At 43.3% G+C, this 23,079-nt stretch overlaps 1 protein-coding gene across 3 annotated transcripts in view; it reads left to right on the top strand.

Moving 5' to 3' along the window:
• The window catches only part of KDM7A (lysine demethylase 7A), a 141,003-nt gene that overhangs the window by 108,485 nt on the left and 9,439 nt on the right, over positions 1-23,079 (top strand). For 2 of the 3 annotated variants that reach the window (XM_033950912.1, XM_033950910.1), the window contains 5 exons: positions 5,417-5,538; positions 14,693-14,853; positions 15,372-15,469; positions 19,742-19,872; positions 20,824-21,002. In XM_033950912.1, coding sequence (XP_033806803.1) covers positions 5,417-5,538; positions 14,693-14,853; positions 15,372-15,469; positions 19,742-19,872; positions 20,824-21,002 — 691 coding nt within the window. The remainder of the gene's footprint in view (positions 1-5,416; positions 5,539-14,692; positions 14,854-15,371; positions 15,470-19,741; positions 19,873-20,823; positions 21,003-23,079) is intronic. The other variant, XM_033950911.1, reaches the window with a different exon arrangement.

The following is a 23,079-nucleotide window of genomic DNA, read 5'->3' on the forward strand; positions in this document are numbered from 1 at the left end:
ATAATGACACTGGCTGCACCTCAATTTGATGCTCCACCAGAGACCATCGACACGGGAGTCGATCGATCCCACTGCACAGCACCAGTCTTCCTCGACGCAAGCATCCAGGGAATTGACTCTGGTGTGGTCCCAGAAGGCCACTAGTAAGACCAAGCATCTTGTGGCTTTGACACCTGGTCTTCGATACCATCCCCTTTCCATCCATGATTCAGACTTATTTGGGGACTCAGAGCAGGAACCACACTCTCTTCTGATGATGAGGATTCTTCGGATTCAGCTAGTTCATCTCAACGTTCTCCGCAAGGTCCTACTTCAGAGTGGTCCTCTTTTTCCAGTTTTCTTCGCCAAATGTCTGAAGATCTTTCCATTCCACTGGAAGCAGACTCTAAACATTCCAAGCAGTTCTTGGAGGCCTTAGATTACGACCAGCCTCCTAAAGATCTGCTAAAGCTTCTGCTACATGACATCTTTCTATAAGAATTTGGAAACTCCTCTCTCTATTCCAGTGGCTTCTAAAAAGTTGGACTCCTTGTACAGAGTGGTTCCTTTCCCAGGTTTTGCAAAATCTCAACTCCTTCATGAATTTTTGGTGGTGGAATCCACTTTAAAGAAGTCTTCAGGAGCTAGTGTTTATGCCTCTGTCCCTCCTGGCAGAGAGGGTAGGGCGATGGACAAATTTGGCAAACGCCTTTATCAGAATGCTATGTTGGCCAGCCGAGCTGGAAATTACAATTTTCATAAACAATTTTCAGCTTTTCTGAAGTACATTCCCTCACGCAAGTCACTAGCTTTCCAACAGCTCATTGCTTCTACTTTCCAACTGTGGAAGTATATGGTCCACACTACTTATGACACCTTTGAGCTCACCTCATGTGCAGCAGCCATGTTGGTGACTATGCGATGCTTAGCGTGGATTCATGTTTCTGAGCTTGATGTTAATCACCAAGATCAGTTGGCCAACGCTCCCTGCCTGGGAGATGAGCTTTTTAGCCCATCTATTGACACAGCCACTCAGAAGCTCTCTGCCCATGAGACCCGTTGGGACACATTGATCAGGCCGAAAAAGAAGCCTCCACCTCCTCAACCTTTCTGGTCTGGTTCATCTTATCAGCGCACATAGAGCATCTCACCAATTTTTCATCTCATTTGATCCTAACAAGTTGGGGCATCCTATTTCCAAGAGAACAATTTCCAACTGGGTAGTGGCCTGTATATCATTCTGTTATGCTCAGACTGGACTGCGCCTGGAAAGTTGTGTCACAGCTCACAAAGTCTGAGGTATAGCAGCTTCTGTAGCTTTTCTTAGATTACTCCTGTTGAGGAAATCTGTAAAATTGTCACCTGGTCCTTAGTTAATACATTCACCTCACATTATTGTCTGGAGTCTTTCTCCAGACGGGATGGGCACTTCGGCCAGTCAGTATTACAAAATTTATTTTCTTAAAGGCCAACTCTCCCACCATCCCATTCTAGTTAGCTTGGAGGTCACCCATGTGTGAGAATATGCTGCCTGCTTGTCCTGGGATAAAGCACAGTTACTTACCGTAACAGGTGTTATCCGGAGACAGCAGGCAAGATATTCTCACAACCCACCTACCTCCCCTGGTTGGCTTCTTAGCTGGCTTATCTTAACTGAGGGACCGTGCTCCTACATCAGGCGGGAAGGCACTTGTGCATGTGCAGTGCGGGCTGATTGCGAACTTTCTAAAACTTGTGATTCACTTTTCAAGTGTCCGTACTGGGGCTCCATTGGTGATGTCACCCAGGTGTGAGAATATCTGCCTGCTGTCTTTGGATAACACCTGTTATGCTAAGTAACTGTGCTTTCCCAACTATGCCTTCAGAAATGTCTGTGTGCAGATTTCTTTTCTCTCTTAATATGAAGGACATCTAGGTGCACTCTGTTTGATGTGCAATTTTTATAAATGCCTTTTTCTATATGTGAACAGACTTTGCATACAAAAAGAGCATAAATGACCCCTTGTGTATAATTTCACACTTTTCAGCAGTAGCAGAAACAGATTCACAGGCAGGCATTGTAGGTATCACCTGTCCCTGGAGGGTTCAGTCTGTTCCTGAGGCAGGAGGAGGGTTAAATGACTTTCCCAAAATCCAAAGGGGCAGTATTGGGATTTGAACACTGGTTCTCAGCCCACTGCTCCAACCTCTACAAGATTTCTCCATTTATACAAAACAAAGATTAATATTAATATTTAAAACTAAGATATTCCACAATTATGTACTTGTGCTGCATTGTTCTAGGAGGGATGATATTTGAGTAATCTTTGATATTACATTCAGCAATCATGAAGATGGGGGCAAAGGCCCTGAAAGTTAGTTAAGTTAAGAAGGAATGGAAAGCTGAGGGTTTGCTCAGGTTATTTAATACCCTGGCATTGTTCTTGGTAGAATGACCCCCTTCTTTGTAGGGTAACAGTTGGTAGGCAAACAATTCATAGGATACAACAATTAGTAGGATCTTCCTATGAATTGTCTTCCTACCAATTGTACCCAATTGTCCTAAATCTATCAATTATCAGAACAGAGTTGGAGGCATCGGAACAGAAGGGAGATCCCCTTCCACGGGTGCATACCTCTGGTCTGTGTAGGCCTACTCTTTCTCTTCCTTCCAGGTGCACTTCACAAATCTGTGGCCAATAGCTGACCCGGAAGCCTTCCCTCTGTCAGAGGGACCCTCCCTCCAACGTCACAGGAACCCTCCAACGTCAGAAGAAAGGCTTCTGGATCAGCCACTGCCTGCAGATTTGTGAAGAAGTGTGTCTGGAAGGGAGGAAGAGAAGGAGTAGGCCTACATGGACCTTCTTAGAGCCAGCAAGAAGAAGGAGGAGGAGAAGGCCTATATGAACCGTCCTAGAGCTGGCAAGAAAGAGGAAGAAGAGGAGGAGTAGTAAGCCTACGCAAACTGTCCTAGAGCCAGCACGAAGGAGGAAGAAAAAGAGTAGGCCGAAGGAAGAGGAAGAGAAGGAGTAGGCCTATGCAGACCATCTTAGAGCTGGCAAAAGGAGGAAGAAGAGGAGTGGGCCTACGTGGAGAGGTACACATCCGTGGAAGGGAGGGTCATGAACTTGAGACATAGAAGGGAGGGTAGGAGGGAGAGGGTGTGTTTTACACAGAAGGAAGGAAGGGAGCGTGAGTAAACTTGGGACAAAAGATGGAAGAAGGGGGGGCCACAAACCTGGGAATGAGGGAAGGATAGATATATTGAGGTGGGTGATAGAATGGAAAGGGAGAATTATTTGGCATGGGTGTGTAAGAGGGAGGAAAGGAAGAAAGAGGTTAATTGTTGGACATAGGGAAAGAGAGAATTGTTGGACATTATGATGGAAGAGGAATGAGATACAGATGTATAAGAAAAAGAGATGAGAGGGAGAAATGTGGTGGTGGAGAGGAAACACTGGGACAGATGGAAAGGGATGCAAGAGAGATGAATGTTGGGCATGGTGGTGGAGGCAATAGAGGGAGAGATGTGGCATGGTGTTGGAAAGAGGTGATAAAAGGAGAAATGTTGGGTATGGGGCTGGTGGGCAAGGGCAAAAGATGCAAATGGTCCGGTAGATGAGAGAGAGAGAAACTTGGATGGCAGAAGAGGTGGTGGAAGAAATGAAGTGTGTAGTAGTTTCGTTGGTTACAATTTGTCTTGAAGTATAAATTACGTAAATGCATTATTTATTCCCTTAAAAAAATAATCTAGGTCTTAACAATCAACTTTTGAGGAAAAATTATGGTTTTTAGATGTTTTAAAGCAGTTTTGTTGCTTACAATAACTGTCTTGAATTATACAGTGAGTAAACACACTATTAAATTCACTTGAAAAACCCCAAAACTATAAATTTGTTCTACCAATTGTCTTAGATCCAATCCAATTAACTTCATGTGTGCATGAACTTGTCTGCTCACCCCTCCCCCAAATCCTACTCGCACAACTCTATGGCTAATAGCATTTTTCAGCTAGTTGATGTTTTATTTCCACTATTGCATCACCCTTACTAAACAGCAGAATGGCTCATTCTTTATGCCTAGTGCATTTGAATTCCCATAAGGAATCCAACACACTCTTCATCTTTCCTATCTATCACCCAAGCTTTCAAAGTTGTACCATTGCCACTGCTTGCAGGGTACCTTGGTACTGTTGTTAAAATGGAATTGGGCCAAACCTTGTGACACTTTTCTTCGGCGTGAACTCTATTTACCATTACCCTTGGCTGCCTTCCACTCAATGAGTTTCTAATCCAGTCTGTCACTTTAGGGCCCATACTGAGGGCAGTCAGTTTATTTGTCATCTGTACAGAACCATGACTTTTCTAAAATGTAAATACACTGAATCTAGCACTCTCCCTCGATCCAACCAGTCAAATTAGATTTGTCTGATAAGACCTATCTTTAATGAAACCATGTTGCCTTGGGTCCTGTAATCCATCACTATACTCTCTGATATCACTCTGTTATTTGGATTCTATTTGGCTTGATGGGTCAAGTTCAGGAGACTCTACTGTATTCTGGTCAGGAAGCCAGCATAGCTCCTTCATAATTGGAGAAATAGACATGGAATTTTTCCCACCCAAATTGGAAGGAATGTTTTTCTGAATTTTCTTCTGGAAGTTAATAGTTGAGCCATTGGGGAATGGTGAAGTGGATAAAAGTGACCAGAATAGACATGGAATAATTAGAAGTCTTAGAAGAAGATTTTTAAAACATGGGATATGATGGGAAAGACTACTAATTTAGAAAAGAGCACACACTTTCAAAAACTCCTTATGGATTTATATTTAAATGAAATTCATATGCCAAGTAAATATATTCATGTATAAAAATCAAGTACTGAATTATTGAAAATGCTAATTTGTGAAGAGTGGATTGAATACTATAAAAAGCATTGGACTAATGACCAGCCTTACGCCTCTCTTACAAAGCCACACGGCAATAACCCTGAAGCCCTTTAGATCTCTATGGGCTTCAGGGCCGTTAGCGCAACTTTGTAAAAGAGGCCGTTAGTGAACTTCTCTGATAATATCACCTCCATAGAAAATCGATATATTTACTTGGCATAGGAAAGACTACTAGACCCGTTCAGTCCCGTTATATTCTCCTTTCTTGCTATAGTAACTTGGCTTTTACTCCTCACTACCTCCCCCATGCCCGGCTTTAGCTAAGGATCCTCTGTGCTTGTGCCACTCTTTACCCTTCACTACCACCTTCTCCCCCTCATACAGCTAAGGATTCTCCACATATCTTCCACACTATGTTCTCTATGTTTTTGCTTTGTCTTTACTATTTGCATTTGAAGGTGGTTCCAAGCATCCATTACCCTTTTATTTGAATGAATACATTTACTCCTATGTTTTTTCCTTTCTTAATTAGGGAACCATTACAATTAAATTCTATTTTTATTTTTCAGAATGTTAGAAACTCTAAAATGAATGGGAAATTTACTAAACCCCTCCAGCCCTCCTCAATGTCTGAACGAAAAGCATGGGATAATGACCTTCGCTTGTTGTTGTCTAATGGAAGGATCATAAGGTAATCATGATCATGGGGAAAAAAAGGCAGGTTTGTGAAAACATCGATATTTTGTATGTAGTGTTGCAGCATTGTATGGTATGCAATGAAACAGTGCATTATGACCAGAGCCACAAGCTATATAGCATGATGTACAGGGGAAGGGGGAGGGGGGGAAGAAGGATCATTACTTTCCTACATGGATGTCACACATAAATAACATGACTTAAACTACCATATATATTCTATTATAAAAGAATGGCCCAAAAGTGGGGATCTTGGTTTATAGTCAAAACTTTTATCCCCCTGATGGGGAGATTCATCCCAGTAATATTGCTCCTCCATCACAAGCAACCCACCCCCCCAAACCAGCAGAACTCAACCCCTACCATAGCACGTGTGTGCCCACCCACACTGGACAGGCAGTGTTCCTCTCCCTCTTCCCTCCCCCTACCGAATAGACATGATCTCCCTCCTGGCCCCAGTGGTAAGACCCCCAGGTCTCATCTTGCTTTTCTGGTGGTCTAGCGGCATGTTGGGGCAGGAGCAATCCCTACTCCTGCCTTGCCTCTCTGCGGTAAAAATGGCTGTCAAGCATTTACAGACAATATTAATGCCATGGGGCAATGCTCAATTGGTGTTGGGAGGTGATTTCAATACAGCCTGGGATCCTACTTTGGGATAGATCAGCTAGATCTAGCACAGGGATGCTCTGAGTCCAAGGACCTTGCCCAACTGTGCCACTTACTAGATCTTATTGATGTGTGTCGAGTCTTGCACCCTACTTTCATGTCCAGGGTGTACGCCATACATCACAAACTGATTATTTTTTGGTGTCTCAGGGGCTTTTTACAGATATAAGAAATAGGACCATATCCGATATCTGACCATATGCTTGGATGTGGTTTGATTGTAAGGGCAGAATGAGGCTTGCCAAGCGTTTCAATAGGCATACTCCCTATGGTTAGATAGGGATCCTCAGCTTTATGACTTTTTAGCAAAATGCTGGAAGGACTATCGGTTTCATAATCAGAGACATGTTGAAGATCCTGCGAAAATGGTGCTTTGAGGGGCAATGATTGGTAATGCTAATCACGTCCAAAACTGAGGGACAAAGAAATTATACATTTGATTTGCCAGTTAAGTTTTGCACAGCAGAAATATTGCAAAATTTCAAGTTTAGCTAATAAACAATCTTTGAACTCATTGCAAGTAACCTTGAACAAACGACTACATCAAAGAACGATTAAGACTATGACATATTATAAGTACCAGCGTTTTAATAAAAATAAAAAAAAAAGTACCAGTGTTATGTTTATCCTAGGACAAGCAGGCAGCATATTCTCACGTGTAGGTGACATCATCCACAGAGCCCCAGTACGGACAGTGAAAAAGTGCATCGGCACATTAAAAATTCAAATGTTTTTTTTTGTTGTTGTTTTTTTTTAAATTTCTTTATTCTTTTTCACACTTACATCAAGTGCACAAAAAGAACAACATGAAATACTATCATATAACACTTGAACATCATACATTATATTCTTAATATGTAAATTAATTAAAAACCCTCCCATCTTTCTATACAATCATTAAAACTATCATATTCCTTCAAAATTTCAATTTCGCTACATCTTATCTTCCAATCCCCCCACCCCCCTATGTATATTATCAAAGAAAAATGATGCCTATTCACTACAAAAATCAACCATCGGTCTCCATATCTTAAAAAAAAATTTATAACTTCCTTTCTGTATTGCAATTGCTCTTTCCATCTTGTAAATATGACACAGGGAATTCCACCAAAACGTATCATTGAGATTACTATAATTTTTCCAGTTGTTAGTAATATGTTGCATAGCAACACCCGTTATTATCATCAAAAGCTTATTGTTATGTGCTGATAATTGACTTTTTTTCCTCAAAGAATGCCTGCACCACGCATGTGCGGGTGCCTTCCCGCCTGACGCCATCTCACGAGTTCATCAGTTTTTCATTTTCCGCGGAATAAAGAAGGCTTATCTCTTGTTTCTCCATCAAGTTGCCTTCCTGTTTATATTTTTTAAATAAACTTTTTCAAGTATTTCAAATTTCTTTTTTCTGTTCTTTACTCTTCTTTTGAAAAACAAGTAAAGAAGAAAAGTAGAAAGGAAAAGAAATTTTGGACTTTCTTCAAACTTTGTTTTTTATTCAGTGGCCTTCACACAAATTTCCATCCTTACTTCATAAAAACATAGAACATGACGGCAGAAAAGGGCCACGGCCCATCCAGTCTGCCCACACTAATGGCCCACCCCCTAACTACCTCCATGAAGAGATCCCACATGCCAATCCCATCTTTTCTTAAAATCTGGCATGCTGCTTGCCTCAATTACCTGTTGTGGAAGATTATTCCATCGATGATCCTACTGTGATCATCGATGGATTTTTTGCTTTGTTTCTATTCTACCCTGGCTCGCCCTCTCCAACTATATCTGACTCCGAGGATATAAATTAGAAGAAGATAAACACTATTGATTAATGTCAGTTTTTCTTTTGTTTCTTTATTTCAACATATATGTCTGGAGTTGGACTTCCAGGGACTGGCCGGAACCGGTATACAATGATACCTCCATCTACTTTCATCGGTGGCATATTAGCATCAAGTCTATTTGATGCATGCATTTCTGTAACTGATGTTTCAACTAGAGAATGACATGGTAACCGCCAAAACGGGGAGAAAAAAAAAAACCTGGTTGCCCCGGGTACGAGGACAAGGCCATTCACAGCCCCATGGAGCGGTGAATGACCTTGTGCCCTCCGGAGATTATGAAAGCGGCACCACCAGAATTCAAAATATCACTATTACACTACCTAACCCACAACCTAAAAAATGGGACTTTCCTCACTAACAACAACCACATAATAATAACCCCCATCCCAAAAAATAGAAAAGAATCCTCAGCGCTAATAACAAACTACAGACCAATAGCATCTATCCCATTCATTTTAAAATCATGGAAGGACTAGTACACACCCAACTAATGGACTACCTTAATCAATTCTCTCTCCTGCATGAAACTCAATCCGGCTTTAGAACCCTATTCAGTACAGAGACAGTAATCGCTGCCATCCTAGACTATCTGCGCCTATTATTTAGTAAGGGCCTCAACGCCCTGATCATGCAATTCGACATGAGCTCTGCATTCAACTTGGTAGACCATGAGAAAATGATGCAATGCTTAGACGCCATTGGTATCAGAGCTGAGGTACTAAACTGGTTTCGTGGCTTCCTCACATCCCGTTCTTACCAGGTACGCTTTAACAACAAACACTCCGACACCTGGAGCAACTCATCCGGAGTGCCACAAGGGTCACCACTTTCCCTACTGCTTTTCAATATCTACATGTCCTCATTAGGTGTGAAACTAACCCAACTAGGAATAAAACTATTCAGCTACGCAGATGACTTTACGATCATCATCCCATTCACCAACTCCATCTCGGAAACCATTCCCAAGGCATCTGATGCCATAAATGAGATGGAACAATGGATGACAGATTTCAAGCTCAAGCTCAACCCAGAAAAAACAAAATTCTTTGTTGCCTCCCCTCACCCTCTTGACAATAAAACCCCACTATGCATCAATAAACTCAACTACCCTATTCAGCCCACCATGAAAATACTAGGTGTTATTCTAGACCAATGCCTAACAATGAAGGAACAAGTGGATTCCCTATTCAGAAAAGGTTTCCTTACTCTCTGGAAACTCGGAACCATTAAATCATACTTCGATACGTCAACATTCAGAATCCTAGTGCAATCCCTCATACTGAGTCAGCTTGACTACTGCAACATCGCCTATCTAACAATCTCACAAAAGAATATGAGACGTCTCCAAATAATGCAAAATGCTGCGGTCAGACTTATCTTCGGGCTGAAGAAATTCGACCACGTGACACCCTACTATTGGCAGCTGCACTGGCTACCAACGGAAGCCCGAGTAAGGTTTAAATTTGCCTGCCTCTGCTTCAAAGTACTATACGGCCTGACCCCCAAGTACATAACGGACCTTTCCGCATTTTCTAATAACAAACTCAAGAGAAACACACACCCAAAACTCATTTCCCCTCCAGTTAGAGGCTGCAAAATGAAAAAACACCACGAACACCTTCTCTCTCACCAAGCAGTCCTATGGGGCAAAGACCTAGACCAACTGCTTTTGCCCACTACATACGGGGAATTCAGGAAACGCCTAAAAACATACCTGTTCCAGAAATACCTAAACAATTGACCCGCTCTCCCTCTCCCTCTCCCTCCCCCCTCCCTATTCCACCTGAACTTACAGCACTGTTATAAATATAATCTGTTATTTTCATCTTATCGTAACTTTGCGTTGCTATTTATTCCCAACAGGTCCTGTCGGACATTACCTACTAAAATGTATATATTACATTTTCGCTCAGCAAATTGTATTTCTATACTATTGCCACCTGAGGTCTCTGATCTCTGTATTTCCTCTGAATATCTACTTATTGTATTTCGCTGAATGTCCAGCACTTTTGATTGTAAACCGCCTAGAAGTCGCAAGATTGTGGCGGTATAGAAGAATAAAGTTATTATTATTATTATTAAGTGAGGCAACGTGCACAAAATACTTATCACCCCTCACAATCACGCAGTCCATCAGTCCCCTTCCTCCTTCCTCCAGACATATATTTTCTAGATGCTTGACATTCTCCTGGCAAACGGGTCTGCATATTGATGAATACCCAGAAGGTATCTACAGTGTCCAGAGATGTTCTCCTTGAGAGGAGAGGTTTATAGGTAGCTCTTTCTATTTATTTATTTATATATAAAAAGTTCTAGTGAATAGGATACTATGGGAAACACATAACTGTTAATTTTGGTTGCACTCAGATAAGGGGCCTATTGGGTTCCACCTTGGTTTTTAAATTTATGTTTTTATTGGCACTGTTTTCTTTAATTGTACTATATTTGATTAATGACAGGGCAAACTTAGCTTCATTGTGACTCGTATGCCTTTCTACTAGAAAGATTATTGAGGTAAGAACCTAATCTTCTCATAGAGGGCATTTACCACATTATGCTAAACTCTAAATGAGTCACATTTGTGGCCTTCTCTTTCAAGTAATCATCGGGACCCTGTTAAACACAGTGTATAAGGGAGGCCCTAGAAATTGCATGATTGCATACTGCTGCCTGTAGACTGGGAGCTGAGAGATCAAATGTTTGCTTAAGCAAAGTCTCTAAATTGCAATCCTGTACATCCCTAAAATCAGAGTCTGCCTCTATTGGAGGGTCTTTAGTCACTATCATTACTAAGGCATTGATTTAGGTTTGCCTAAGCTTCTCTTTCTCTTCTGGAAACAACAGATAAACTTTGCTATGGCTTTGTCCACTCTTAGTCCTGGCTCAAATGTTTCTCACTCTGCTGATAAAGCGTTTTGAATAGCTTAATAAACTGGAAATGTTTGGAGGGTTTTCTAGTTCTCATCAAAATTAGGTCCTCTGCAGAAGGGTTCTGTTGCTTTGGTTACACCAAAATGCTCAGTTTCCATGGCTTTGGCTGTTATAGCCAGCAATTCTTCTTTCTGGAAGAGCCATCCCCATCTTCCAAGCACCAGCCCATCAATCCATCTACCTACCCCAGACAATGAAGGTTCAACCGCTTTGGAATCGCTTTGAAAACCCAGATTGGAACCTATTTCTAGAGCTATACTCTAAATATTCCAAATCCAACTGCCTACTAGACAACTGCCCACCCTCCATCATGAAAATAGCTCCTTCAAAGCTCCTTCAAAGCTGAGCTCTTCAACTGGGTCACTCTCTGCCTGTCCACCGGCTACTTCCCGCTGGAACTCAGCCACATCCTCATATCTCCAATTATCAAAAACCCCAAAGAACCACGCTCTACAGCCGCCAACTACAGACCCATTGCCAACATACCCTTCTTCCTCAAAATTATAGAAGGCCTAGTCAACCATGACTTATAATTTTAATGCACCAATATATTCATTGTAACCCGTTCTGGGCTCTTTTGGGAGGATGGGCTAAAAAAATCGAATGAATAAATAAATAAAATGTCATACCTTGAGAACTTTAACATTCTTCATGACTCCCAGTCTGGATTCCGCACAAACTACAGCACAGAAACCGTCCTAGCATCACTAACTGACTACCTCCTCCAACTACTCTCCCAGGGAAACAGCGCACTGCTACTCCAGTTTGACCTCAGCAGTGCCTTTGACCTTGTAGACCATGACATCTTGCTTAGTTGCCTAGACTCTATAGGCATTTTGGGACAGGTACTAACTTGGCTCACAGGCTTCCTAAAAAACTGCACATACCAAGTCCACAATGAGGGAACCTTCTCCCATACTTGGTGCAACCCCTGTGGAGTTCCTCAAGGCTCCCCCCATCCCCCTCCCTATTCAATATCTACATGGCTTCGCTGGGACACATGTTATCAAACCGAAAGCTGAAATCCTATATTTATGCAGATGACATCGTCATCCCTATCTCCTCATTGTCACAAGAAACAGAACAACACATCTCATCAGTTCTCACCATGGTCGAACACTGGACCACTCGGTTCAAACTAAAACTAAATCTAGAAAAAAACAAATTCTTCCTTGCAAGCCCCAACCACAAATTAACGACCACCACCCTGCAACTTAACGGTCTAACTTACCCTATCAATTCCACCATCAAAATTCTTGGAGTCATCGTGGACCGCTGCCTGACCTTCGAAGACCACACCAATGCCCAGGTTAAAAAATGTTTTTACACCCTCTGGAAACTCCGTACCATCAAACATTACTTCGACTTCCCCTCCTTCAGACTGCTGGTCCAATCTCTAATCTTAAGCACCCTAGATTACTGCAACATCATATATTTGGGCTCCTACAAGAAAACCATTAAACGTCTGAGACTCATTCAAAACACCGCCATCCGCCTCATCTATGGCCTCAAAAAGTCAGACCATATTAGCCCTTACTACAGAAAACTTCACTGGTTACCAATAGAAGTGAGAGTCATCTTTAAATTTGCCTGCCTCTGCTTCAAAACCTTAACCGGCTCGTCCCCGATATACCTGTCACACCACTTTGCGTTCCCAGGTACCAATCGCACATGCAATGCCTATCTATTTACCTACCCATCCCCAAAGGGATGCATCTATAAAAGATTCCTTAACAAAACTCTCAGTCCAAGCTGGCAGATGGACTGACTGCCTGACTACCCTCATCTCATCTGCTCCATCCTACTCATCCTTCAGAAAATCTCTCAAATCTTACCTCTTTGATAAATTTCTTTAGTGTCTGCTCTCAACTGCATTGTACATACATTGTATCCTCGCTGTACATGTACAGTCTCTTGCATTGTAAACTGCTCTCAACTGCACTGTACTTTCTCCTGCATTGTATCTTCGCAGTACAGTCTTTTGCATTGTAAACCACTCTGAACTGCTTGTGGTATTGCGGCATACAAAAATAAAGATATTATTATTATTATTCATAGGGAGGTCTGCCTTCCAGCTTTTCTGGCGAAGAACAAGCTTTGTTTTCTAGAGATCTCCCTGATCTGAAAGAGGCACCAAAAGTGTGGGTTGGGAATAGCAACTGTCTAGTATTTGCAAGTAGAAGGATCAAGGATAGCCTTAGATTGCTGGCATACCTGAGATTGTTCAGTAAAAATGTTCTCTAATGCCAAAAAACCAATTTGGGAGGGGGGAGGAGGAGGAAATTGAGAAATGAGGGAATTGTTTCCCTCCATTCCTTCGGGAAATAAAGGATCCCTTAAGAGAGTATATCTGTAGCTTGAGCACTTGTTCTCTACTAAGAGAAATTGCCTCTAGTAACTTCAGAGAGTGGGGCCATTTGAAACAACAGCAGTTTATTCTGCAATTTCCATTAATGAAATACCTGGCTCTAATAGTGCGGGGGGGGGGGGGGGAGGTGGCACTGTGACAAAAGAAACAGGCTTCCCACTGACGCTTACATCAGTAGCATCACTTTGTATGCTCTGCCATAGCCTCTATTGCAGCGATATCTATGACCACTATCCTAATTGAACCTGGTGCAGCAGTGCCAGTGGGAAATAAATAGCAGGCTACATATTATTTAGGGTCCTTCAGCAGCATTGATTAGATGCCAGGAGTGCCAGGTGCCCAACCTCTTCCCCCCCCCCCTCAAGTTACTTATAGGCTTCTATTTCTTTGCAGTAAGAGTTTCTACCCTACTAGATTTCTGAGGGTGTGCTCAGCATGCCTTTTATTTGTTGGGGAGGGGGGTTTAAATTGAGAAGGAAAGACTCAAGGCAGTAGGGGTTACTCAGATTCCTCTAATTTGTTCTCCTTTCAGCTTCTGAATTTAAATTTTTTTTTTTTAGTGGGGGGGGGGGGGGGGGGTGCCTGTTTTAAGGTTCATCTTATCTGGTATGAGTATCTGGTTTTCTAGCTGGCTCAGGAACTGTCTACCAACCAATACAGAAGCTGCACAGCTCTGCCTGTTACCGTCTGCTGGAGACAGACAAATATTATAGATTTAAGGCTTCATGGTGCTCTTATAGGACAGAACTGACAGGTCTTTAGCCCATCTCCATCAACCACAGGTTCTTATCTGGTCTGGTAAGAATGCTAAGGAATGTGCAGTAATAACTGAAAGATTCTAATCAGCTTTGTCAGATTTGAGTTTCCAAGTTTTTTTTATTCCAAGTTGTATTTAAAATTTGATAAAACGCTTAGCTTATAAAAATTTCTAAGTGATTTATATTTTAAAAAAAAAACCCCAGTTAAGGCAAAAACACATAACCATACTGATAAAAAAAATGATCAAATGCTGAAAGTTAAGGAAGGAGGGTCAAACTATAATTATGAAAGAGAAAAGTAACATAAATGGAAAAAACATTAGTGGAGGCTTAGAAGCTGCCTAGGGAAGACTGGTTTGTAACTAAGGATCTGTAGTTTATCTCTGAATTTAAGTCTCAAAGGGACTGAATGAAATGGGAGGCGTATTGCATTTCAAGATCCTGATGGTCCCTTAATTATTCTAGTAAAGGAAGGTGGTGGTTTTTTTTACCTAAATAGGCAGCAGAGAATTAACATACTGTATTGTAATCAAGCTATCAGGATTCCAGTAATAGTAACCTTTGCTTTTACTTCTCTGCTGACTATAGGGATGAAAGGCAGCCGTTCTCTGATCCCAGCCTATTCACTGCAGACAGCGAGGATGAAGATGAACGGGCATGGACGGAAAAGACCAGAGACAGGAAGGTGGAAGAGCGAAGCTCGGGATCTGAGGGAGAAGATAAAGCAGAAATTCAGAAACCATTGAATAGTAGGTTGTTGGTTATGTGTGCAATGATTGTTCTAGGTTGTACTGACTGTTCAGATACTTTGCTCAGCTGCACACCTCAACTGCTTTCCTGTTTCGTCTGCATAGGAAACTTAAGGGGGGGCAAGGGATTATGGGCATATTTTAGTAATCCAGAATGGCTCTTTCAATCTGCCAGCAGTGATCATCCAGTTTGGATAGCAGCAGATACAAATTCCCATATGAGACCCAGTCCTCCTCCCTCAGGGTTGTAACTCATTCCCTTCTTTCATCTAGAGGTCCTCTGCTTTTTAAAATTCCACTGTATGGGAGGCTTTTCCAGGCATCATATTTTCAGATTTGTTCCTGATTTGTTATTGATTGTGGGGAAAGGAAACTGCAGAATTTCTCACAAACGTGGAGCTGCCCATCCCATCATGGCCCAAAGGTTGATAAAAGGGAGAGAAGCCCAGTGTTGCAGATTTCACACAATATAAGGGTTTCAGCATGTGCAATTCTCTTTGTGTCCCTCTTTTGCACAGAGTTCTTTGAAAGCGTGAAGTCTGAGCTCAGGAATGGATCCTCAGAGTACTCGGATATTTCAGATTCAGAAGAATCAGAAACTGATTGCACTACCCAGGTGAATCCACGGAAGAAAGGCTAAGGGGGCAGCGGTGGTATAAACAATGGCAGAAGAGGAAATGAAGGAACAATGTGTGTGTGCGGGCATCAGTGCTACACGTAGTGGCACATTAATGAAGGTGTTTTGTTTGGAAATATTGATAAGGATTTTTTTTTAGATGAGATGGTGTTCTTTTTTTATAGAAAGGTTTGGTAATGATGTGTGGTGGTGAATGGTTTTTAGATTTTCATAAGGGTTAGGTGAATGTGTGAAACGGTCTTTGTGTGGTTATAATCAGGCTAAGTTTAAAAAAGGTGGTGGTGGGTGGTAAAAGAAGCAGAAATGCCAGTGTTGGAAGGGGGGTTTGTGGATGAACTGCACTAACGGGAGTGTTTGGGGCAACAGTAGGGATAAGAGGCATAGCAGTGCTACTGCAGCATTGCTGTGATTTGTTTTGGCAATTGATGGATTATGGAGTAGGAGAGGGTTTGTTTGGAGGGGGGGATTTTAGTGGTAAAATTTGTTGTACTGTAATTTCTTTAGCATCTCTCCAGACTGATGGATAATAGCTCACCATGACCAGCAGGTGGAGACTGAGACAAAACTTTGGCTGTAATACTAATAGCTGTACTTCCCTCTGTTCTCAGTCTCAGCAGGTGTGGTAAGCTGTGTCAGTCTTCCCTAGTGTAGGCCTGTTGGAAGTTGTTTAGTGGCCTTCTTGTCCCCCTTTGGTGCCGGACTGAGCTTTGGGAGTCCGTCCGACCTCGGGGGTGTCACACTTGACAGGTCTCGAGTTGAGTTCCTCCCCCCATTTCCTCCACCTCCCCAAAATTTTTCTACAGATGCCTCAGCTGTAAGCCTTGCCAACGATACCTGCAAGGCATATGGTTTAGGGCAGTGTTCTTCAACCTTTTGACACCTATGAACCGGCGGAAATAAAATAATTATTTTGTGGACCGGCACCGGTCCGCGGACTGGGCTAAGTCATGCCCATCTCCACCCAATCTCCGCCCCAGACCCCGCCCCCATAAAAGAACTAATTGTAACACCATTTTTTTCCATTCATTTTTCATATATACACACACAATATAATCATATTAACACCACATAATGGTTAACCACATAATTAAATTACACAGAGCACACTGTATGCTTTTCAACATTTATTCCTACCAGAAACCAGATAACCCCATGCAAATGCAGGACCAAAAACTAAAAGTACTAATATTTACAAACAAACCCTAAGATGCAAGACTCTGCAAGCAGTACAACCCCATAGGAAAAGAAACAAATGCATTTCTTCCTGAACAGACAAATCAATCACTAAATAAAAAAATAAAAGCATTCTCCCTACTGTTGTTGTCTCTCTCCCTCCATGCTGTGCCTTGCCTTCTGGCCTGGTGTTATCTTCGGGCTGGTCCACGATTCAATCAACGCAGGGTCTTTGGGCCGGCTCCCTGAGTGCTGCATTGCACAAAGCTGTGGGAAGCGGCTCCTCGCGCGCATCCTGCACCTCATCTGGAAGCCTTCCCTCTGACATTGCGACGTCAGAGAGAAGGCTTTCGGGTCAGGTGCATGCTGCGGGTAGGAGACTTTAATAAGAACATAAGAATTGCCGCTGCTGGGTCAGATCAGTGGTCCATCCTGCCTAGTAGTCCGCTCACATGGCAGCCCTTAGGTCAAAGACCAGTGCTCTAAATGAGTCCAGCCTCACCTGCGTATGTTCTGGTTCAGCAGGAACTTGTCTAACTTTGTCTTGAATCTCTGGAGAGTGTTTTCCCCTATAACAGCCTCCGGAAGAGCATTCCAGTTTTCCACCACTCTCTGGGTGAAGAAGAATTTCCTTATGTTTGTACAGAATCTATCCCCTTTCAACTTTAGAGAGTGCCCTCTCATTCTCCCTACCTTGGAAAGGGTGAATAGTCTGTCTTTATCTACTAAGTCTATTCCCTTCAGTATTTTGAACGTTTCGATCAAGTCCCCTCTCAGCCTCCTCTTTTCATGGGAGAAGAGGCTCAGTTTCTTCAATCTTTCACTGTATGGCAACTCCTCCAGCCCCTTAACCATTTTAGTCGCTCTTCTCTGGACCCTTTCGAGTAGTACCGTGTCCTTCATGTATGGTGACCAGTGCTGGATGCAGTATTCCAGGTGAGGGTACACCATGGCCCGGTACAGCGGCATGATAACCCTCTCCGATCTGTTCATGATCCCCTTTTTAATCATTCCTAGCATTCTGTTTTCCATTTTTGCTGCCGCCGCACATTGCATGACGGCTTCATCAACTTGTCAATCAGAACTCCCAAGTCTCTTTCCTGGGAGGTGTCTCCAAGTACAGCCCCGGACATCCTGTATTTGTGCATGAGATTTTTGTTACCGACATGCATCACCTTACACTTATCCACAATGAACCTCATTTGCCATGTTGCAGCCCATTTCTCAAGCATGTTTATGTCACGTTGCAGATCTTCGCAATCCTCCTGCGTCTTCACTACTCTGAATAGCTTAGTATCATCCGCAAATTTAATCACCTTGCTCGTCGTACCAATTTCCAGATCGTTTATAAAGATGTTGAAGAGCACGGGTCCAAGCACTGAGCCCTGCGGCACTCCACTAGTGACGCTCTTCCAGTCCGAGTATTGTCCATTTATCCCCAATCTCTGTTTCCTATGCTCCAGCCAGTTTTTGATCCATGTGAGTATTTCATCCTCGATTCCATGACTCGCAATCTTCCGAAGTAGTCGTTCATGTGGGACCTTGTTGAACGCCTTCTGAAAATCTAGATAAACAATGTCGACTGAATCGCCCCTTGTCTATCCGCCTGTTTACCCCCTCAAAGAAGTGCAGCAAGTTCGTCAGACAAGATCTGCCTTTAATGAAGCCGTGCACTGCAGTACTCAGTGAGCCGGCCCGAAGATGCCGCAATGATCGGACCGAGGACTGGCGGCTACAAAATAATCTCTTAGGCCTGATAGAGGTGCCGGCCCTGTGGACTGGCAGAAAATTTCTGCGGACTGGCGGTTGAAGAACACTGGTTTAGAGAGCCAGTGGAGTCTGTTCTGATGCCATGCCGGTCTGAAGAGAGCCTTCATTTCATTGTTGTTGCTTTTTATTGCTAATGGTACTTTTTCCCTTTGCTAGGTCACCTCGCAATGAGCACTTTTAAATGGAAAAAGTACTTATTGTGCTCCAGACGTGAGGTCAATGTGGCCAGCCTGTGCTTGCGATGTACTGGCCACCGCAAAAGGGAATCCTTGTCGGCTTCAGGTGCCGACGTCCAGGGATCTGCTTCGTGAGTTCCTCGCATGCTGGCAGTTGACAGCGAGGCAGTCCAGGCTTCTCTCGTCGCCCACACAGGGATTCCCTCAGCCACTGACGGTCAGGGAAATAAGGTTTCCCTTACCACTGCTGCCGACTTGCCTGCTTTAGCAACTGGGACGGTTCAGGCTTCTCAGCCTCTACAGGCCTTGGGGGCATGTTTATCAGTGGGCTTTGCTCCGATTTTGGTGAAAAGCACCTCCATTTTGCCTGCAGCCTCCGATGATCTTCCCCCTGTATTTTCATAAAAGCAAGACATGGCTCAAGAGTTTGTGAAAGCATTTTGCAAGGCTTTGACTTTGGAATGCTAAAAGAGTGTTTGACTCATTACTTTATCTTTTCTAACACACCCCCCCCCCCCTCAAATGGGAAAAGTACTAGGATTATGACACACTTACCCCCCTCTTCGAAACTGCGCTAGCAGTTTTTAGCGCTGGGAGCCAGGCTGAATGGCTCGCACTGCTCCCTACGCTCCTAGGAACTCAATGAGCGTCGGGAGCAGCGCAAGCTCCCAGCGCTAAAAACCACTAGCGTGATTTCTTAGAAGAGGGGGTTAGTTTTCATTCACATCTATCTAGGGATTCTTCCCCTGTTCTAATAGACCCCTTGTCTCACTGTTGCTGGTTTGGTCCATTGGCAGTTTGGGAGCCACACTGCAGGCCTGGATCTACAATGCTATATCATGAGCTCTTAAGTTTGGCCCCTAGGTGTCGCTGTTCCTTTTTCTCCACTTTCCATGGAGAAACCTATGCCCCATCAGGCCATCCCCAGTTTTGAACATGACACCAGTTTTCTAAGAAAGAAACAGCTACATTTTCAAGCAGTCATATCTTCTGCATTAAACTGATTGATTACTATTTTTCTTTTACAATACAGTATATCCACTATTATGGCTTAATTTTTTGCACTAAACTGCAGCGGGTAGTGTGTAACATTGGTTTCCGTATTCTCATGTCATTCTTTGGGTTATTCCAGCAGAAAGGTTCTTCAGAAGAGGAGTCGTCGGAAACCTCAGGTGATGATGATGAGGAAGCCCTTTCTGCAGAAACAAGGGATTCTGCTCCAGTGAGCTCTTACCAGTCCAGAATACAGACTCCAAATAGCAGGTAAGGTAGACACTGAAGATGCTGTGAAACGGCTAATAACTGACGGTGAAGCTGATTTTGTTTTTTTTTTTTGTTTTATACAAGATATAAAAGCAATCTTTGACAAAGGAAAGTACACAGTATAGTATAAAGATGGTAAATATTTTTAAGTACTTGGGAATTATAATTGATTGTCGTTTGACTTTTGAAGAGCAGGTCTTGTCAGTACTTGCTAAAGGATTTGGGGCACTAAGACAGCTTAGAGCTATTCCAGATTTTTTTGGATGAGAAATCGTTACATACTTTGTTTCATGCTTTTGTTTTATCTAAGTTGGACTATGGCAATTCAGTATATGCAGGAATAACGGCAGGGCAATGAAAGCGCCTACAAACAGTACAAAATGCTGCGATTTGGTTGTTAGGCCGTGAGCACGTAACTCCTTTGTACTTGAAATTTCACTGGTTACCCATGGAATTTAGGATCAAATTTAAGATCTTAATGTTAGCACATAGAGCATTGTATGAGTTACAACCGTTACATCTTGGTTCTATGTACCTAGGTGTTTATTAAGATCTTTGAATGATAACTGAGTAGCTGTCCCCCACATTTCAAAGCCTCAAATGGTGCATTTTTCTATTTAGTTCCAATATTGTGGAACAGTTTACCTGTGGAATTGAGGAAGGAAGAATCATTTCAAAATTTTAAGACATTTAAAGGCAATTTTTTTTTTTAAATGGCTAAAATGAATTTGGGACTGCAGTCAGCATTTATATTTAATTTTTATTAATTAATCATTTTTAATTTTATTTGTTAATTTGAATGCTATAGGATATGATGTATTAGAAATTTTGTTTTTTTACTTTTTAGTTCTTTTCATATATTTGATTGTTATATTGTAAACCACTTTGATCCTTTTTTGGCTGTATGTGCAGTATAGAAAGATTTTAATAAACATAAACTTTGCTTTTCAGGGAGTACCCTACCTCAGCCAGCATGGAAGAGGAAGCTATTCAGGGCATGCTGTCGATGGCAGGACTGCAATATCCCACATGTTTACCCATTCGCACAGGGTGTATAGAAAGAGACTCTCAGGAGTATGGCGGCAGCTCACCAAGGCCTAAGGAAGAACAGCAAGAGTTGGTGCATCATGGTGAGGAATTTAGTGATCAATAGAGTGTCTCGCACGCCGGCAGTTGACAGCGGGGAAGCCCGGGCTTCCCTCACCGCCCACACAAGGATTCCCCTAGCCACTGACGGTCAGGGAAATAAGGTTTCCCTTACCGCCAATGTTGCTGGGGACTCCCTTACTGCTGCTGCTGGCTTGCCTGCTTTAGTGGCTGGGAAGGTTCAGACTTCTCAGCTGCTTGGGGGAGGGGAGTTCGGCGGGCTCAGCTCCAATTTTGGTGGGAAGCACCTCCATTTTGTCTGCAGCCTCAGGTGACTTTCCCCCTGTGTTGGAGAGACAGGGGCAGGTTTTTGCTGGGTCTTCTGCTTTGGCAGCGAGTCCAATTAGGCCCCCAGGGGGTTTTTCCTCTGAATTTGTTTTAGTCTTGTGCAAGGCGTATCTTCAAGCGGTTGGGGGTCCTGCTTCCGCCCCAGGGGTCTCAGGGAGGGTTTTTTCCCCCTGCGTCCACTCTGGTTAGGTCCCCGTCTCCTCTCTCGTCCAAGTGGCCGATGAGTTTGGCTATGAGGAGCAGCTTTCTCTTGATGAGGACCTGGACCTTTTGGGAGACCTCCAGGATCCCCCCCTGGGGGGTCAGATGCCGTTAGTGGCGGGTTTGAAGTTCCGTCAGCTGATGAGGATGCGTCCATGGTGTGCATTTTTCAGTGGGAAGACCTCCAAGAGCTTATTCTTCAGGTCTCCTTAGTGTTGCGCATCGAGGAAGATGCGAAGGAGCTCCCACGTGTCATGGACACTCTGCTTCAGGGGATCCGCTCTGCATCCTGCTCTTTTCAAGTTTATTAAAATTTTGATTAAACACAAATCAAGATTTCTCAGCGTTTTACAAGTTATATTAAAAGGAGGGAGACATAATTTGACAAATTTCCACTGAACAAACATTTGACTAACAGAAACAGATAGGAAAGGTGGGAGAACTACAAATTTAAAGAAAAGAATACTAGAAAGGGAGACCACAATAGGAAGGGAAGGCAGTTAGAATTATCTGTTTAGGAGTCATATGCATCCTGGAAAAGGTAAGTCTTTAAATTTCCCTTAAATTTGGCTAAATTTTTCTCCTCCCTATGCATCAGAATATTTGGGATATTGTCCTTGCACAGTGCAATGCACCGGAGTTGCCCTTTCATATTGCGAGCTCTGTGGCTCACCTATATCCTATATCTTGATAGACGTGGTGGTCTCGGCCATCGCAAAGCGGCATACGGTGCCCGTTGAGGGCGGCTCAGCCTTATGGGACTCTGAGGAGCGTAGGTTAGAGTCCCTTCTTAAGTAGAATTTTGATGTCACTGCCTTAGCGGTCCAGGGGGTGATGTGTAGCGGTCTGGTGGCTCGGGCCTGTTTTCGGTAGGCTGAGCGTGTCCTTGACCAAGAATCTGATGACTGGTCCTTAGTGGAACAGGAAGTAGCCAAAATTGAGAAGGGTGCCTCTTATCTCTCTGATGCTCTTTATGACCTGTTGCGAGCATCAGCCAAGTTCATGACTCTCGGGGTGGCTGGTCATCGTACTTTATGACTTCGGGCTTGGTCGGTGGATGCGGCATCTAAGGCTAAGGTGACAAAATTTCCCTTTCGGGGGTGTATATTTGTTTGAAGATTTGGACAAGTTGGTTCAGACTTTGACGGACTCTAAGGTGCCTCATCTTTCTGAAGACAGTGCCAGGTGGCATTGCTCGGGGGTGTTTGCATGATTTCCACAGATATCGCCCTGGTCAAGGGGCTGCTTCTTTTCCGGCCCCTGGGCTTTCTTGGGGCCGTTTCTTTCAATGCATGCAGTCCTTTCAGGGGGCCCGTGATTCCGCCACCTGTCCCGCCCAATGACTCCTTGCCCACGCCTCCCTTGGTTCCGGTGGGAGCTTGGTTGCGAGATTTTTACCAGGGATGGGCCGAGATCACAACGGATCAGTGGGTCCTGGAGGTGATTCGGGACGGTTATGCTCTGGAGTTTTCCCGCTCCTTGCTAGATTCCTTTCTTGCTTCTACTTGTCAGGCTGCATGGAAGAAGCAGGCTTTTCGCCAGATCTCAAAGTGGTGGTGCCAGTGCCTCTGC

The sequence above is a fragment of the Geotrypetes seraphini genome, chromosome 7 (genome assembly GCF_902459505.1).
Source record: "Geotrypetes seraphini chromosome 7, aGeoSer1.1, whole genome shotgun sequence".
Classification (NCBI taxonomy): Eukaryota; Metazoa; Chordata; class Amphibia; order Gymnophiona; family Dermophiidae; genus Geotrypetes; species Geotrypetes seraphini.